At 35.2% G+C, this 1882-nt stretch overlaps 1 protein-coding gene across 1 annotated transcript in view; it reads left to right on the top strand.

Annotated features, from left to right (window-relative positions):
• EMH_0016390 (porin, putative) overlaps window positions 1-1589 on the top strand; it is a gene marked incomplete at both ends in the record, with an annotated part of 2081 nt that extends 492 nt beyond the window's left edge. Inside the window, 4 exons of the mRNA XM_013500628.1 lie at window positions 31-65; window positions 518-584; window positions 932-1043; window positions 1259-1589. Coding sequence (XP_013356082.1) covers window positions 31-65; window positions 518-584; window positions 932-1043; window positions 1259-1589 — 545 coding nt within the window. The remainder of the gene's footprint in view (window positions 1-30; window positions 66-517; window positions 585-931; window positions 1044-1258) is intronic.
• Window positions 1590-1882: the final 293 nt, after the last annotated feature.

Genomic DNA, 1882 nt, shown 5'->3' with positions numbered 1-1882 from the left:
GCGGCGCTGATGTTTTTGATTTCTCTACAGAATATGTTGCTCCTCGTTTTCACAGCATTCTGAATGTAAGTTTTCTCTTTTTATTTATTTATTTTTATTTATTTTTATTTATTTATTTATTTTTATTTTTCTTTGTTTGGTTCTGGCAGATCCTTTGTTGGCTTCTGTATTTTTTTTTGTTTTCATACTGCGGCGCTTGCTTTCCTAGTTGAGTACCAGTTTTGTTTTTCTTGTTTTTGTTCGTTTCTGTATTTATTGTAAATTCATTTGATATTTTGAATTTAATTTAATTTAATTTTATTTTTTAATTTAATTTCTTCTGAGTTTTTGAATTGAATTATATTTCACTTTTTGAATACAATCTTTTTTCAGCTTTTTGTTCTATATTTCAGTTCTGTGGATCATGAACAGTTTCAGTTTTTTGAATTATTTTTTTTGAAAAAAAAAAAATTTGAATTTTTTTTATATTTTTAATTTTATTTTATTTCAAGTTTTTGAATTTCTTTTTCAATTTCAGGTTAACCCTGTTATGAGGACTTTCGTTTCCTCTGGCACCTTCACCTACGACCGTTTCCGCTTCGGCGGTGAGCAGCAGAAACACGAAAAAATATTTCAAGAAATATGAATATAATATTAATATTATTTAATATTATATGAATATAACATTCATATTATTTAATATTTTATGAATATAACATTTATATTCTTTATATTCTTTTCGTGTTTGCATGCTCTTTGTTTATGTTTACTGAATTAGCTGCAAAGGATCAACTTGTTCATAGGTTGACGGTTTCAAAAAATTCAAAAAAATTTTTGTGAATTTCTTTGATTATAGCTTGAAAACAACGAGTTTTTTTGTTATTTTTGTGGATTATTTGTGATATATTTGTTTATTTTCGTCTTTTTTTTTGTGTTTTTTGTTTGTTTTCAGGTGAAGTCTCGGGAAAGCTAGATGCCTCTGGAATGAAGTATGCATTGGGCGCTTCCTACACCGCACCGACGCCCGGGCTGAAGGGAGGCAGTTGGATGGCAGCAGTGAAGACGTAAGCTTTTGTTTATGAATATTTTCTTTTTTAAACTCCTGAAATTAAATTCTTAATACTAGTTCTTTGAAATATTTATACATATATCTATATCTACGGCACAAAGTTGGTTCCTGGTGTTGCACGTCCGTGTCAGTCGCACCCGCGCACCTATGCACACATACACCTGAAATTCAAAAATTTTTTTTTGTGTTTTTGTATTTATTTGTTTACAGGGCTCCAGCAGGCAGCATGATGTTTGGAAAGATAATTGGGAGTGTGAATGGAAGGTCTTTGGATGGCCGCGGCGCAGAACTTGCTGCTGAAATTGAATACAGTATTCCTGAGAATAAGAGCCACATTACTTTCGGTGGGCTTTGGTATATGAACGACGAGAAGGACACAGCGATCAAGTCAAAGATATCGCAGAATGGACTTCTTGCTGTTGCAGTTACACACAAACTCTGCAACTACCTGCACGCCACTGTCGGCACGCAGCTCGATGTATCCAAAGGCCAGAACGCAGAGAATGTGAAATACGGCGTCAAGATCGATGTCATTGCATAAGCTGTTGAGGTGGTGTTGCTGTTGTTACATGCAATGCATGCACTGCATGCAGTGCATGCATTGCATGTAGTGCATGCATTGCATGCAACAACAGGAGACAAAAAACAAAGACACATTCCAGCTGAAAGAATGAAACAAGAAACCTGCTGCCTCGTTGCAGAGCCGAACCCTCTTGAACCGACTATTGCTGCTGCTGCTGCTGCTGCTGCTGCTTCGTTTGTCAGCGGCTGCAGCCTGCAGCAAAGCTCGTAAGAGGGAATAAAAATCCCTTTTATTCACCTTCTGCTGAAGTT

Source organism: Eimeria mitis, genomic scaffold (genome assembly GCF_000499745.2).
Source record: "Eimeria mitis Houghton genomic scaffold, Emh_scaff565, whole genome shotgun sequence".
Taxonomy (NCBI): domain Eukaryota; phylum Apicomplexa; class Conoidasida; order Eucoccidiorida; family Eimeriidae; genus Eimeria; species Eimeria mitis.
The sequence above is the reverse complement of the archived record's forward strand: the minus strand, read 5'-3'. Positions and strand labels throughout refer to the sequence as shown.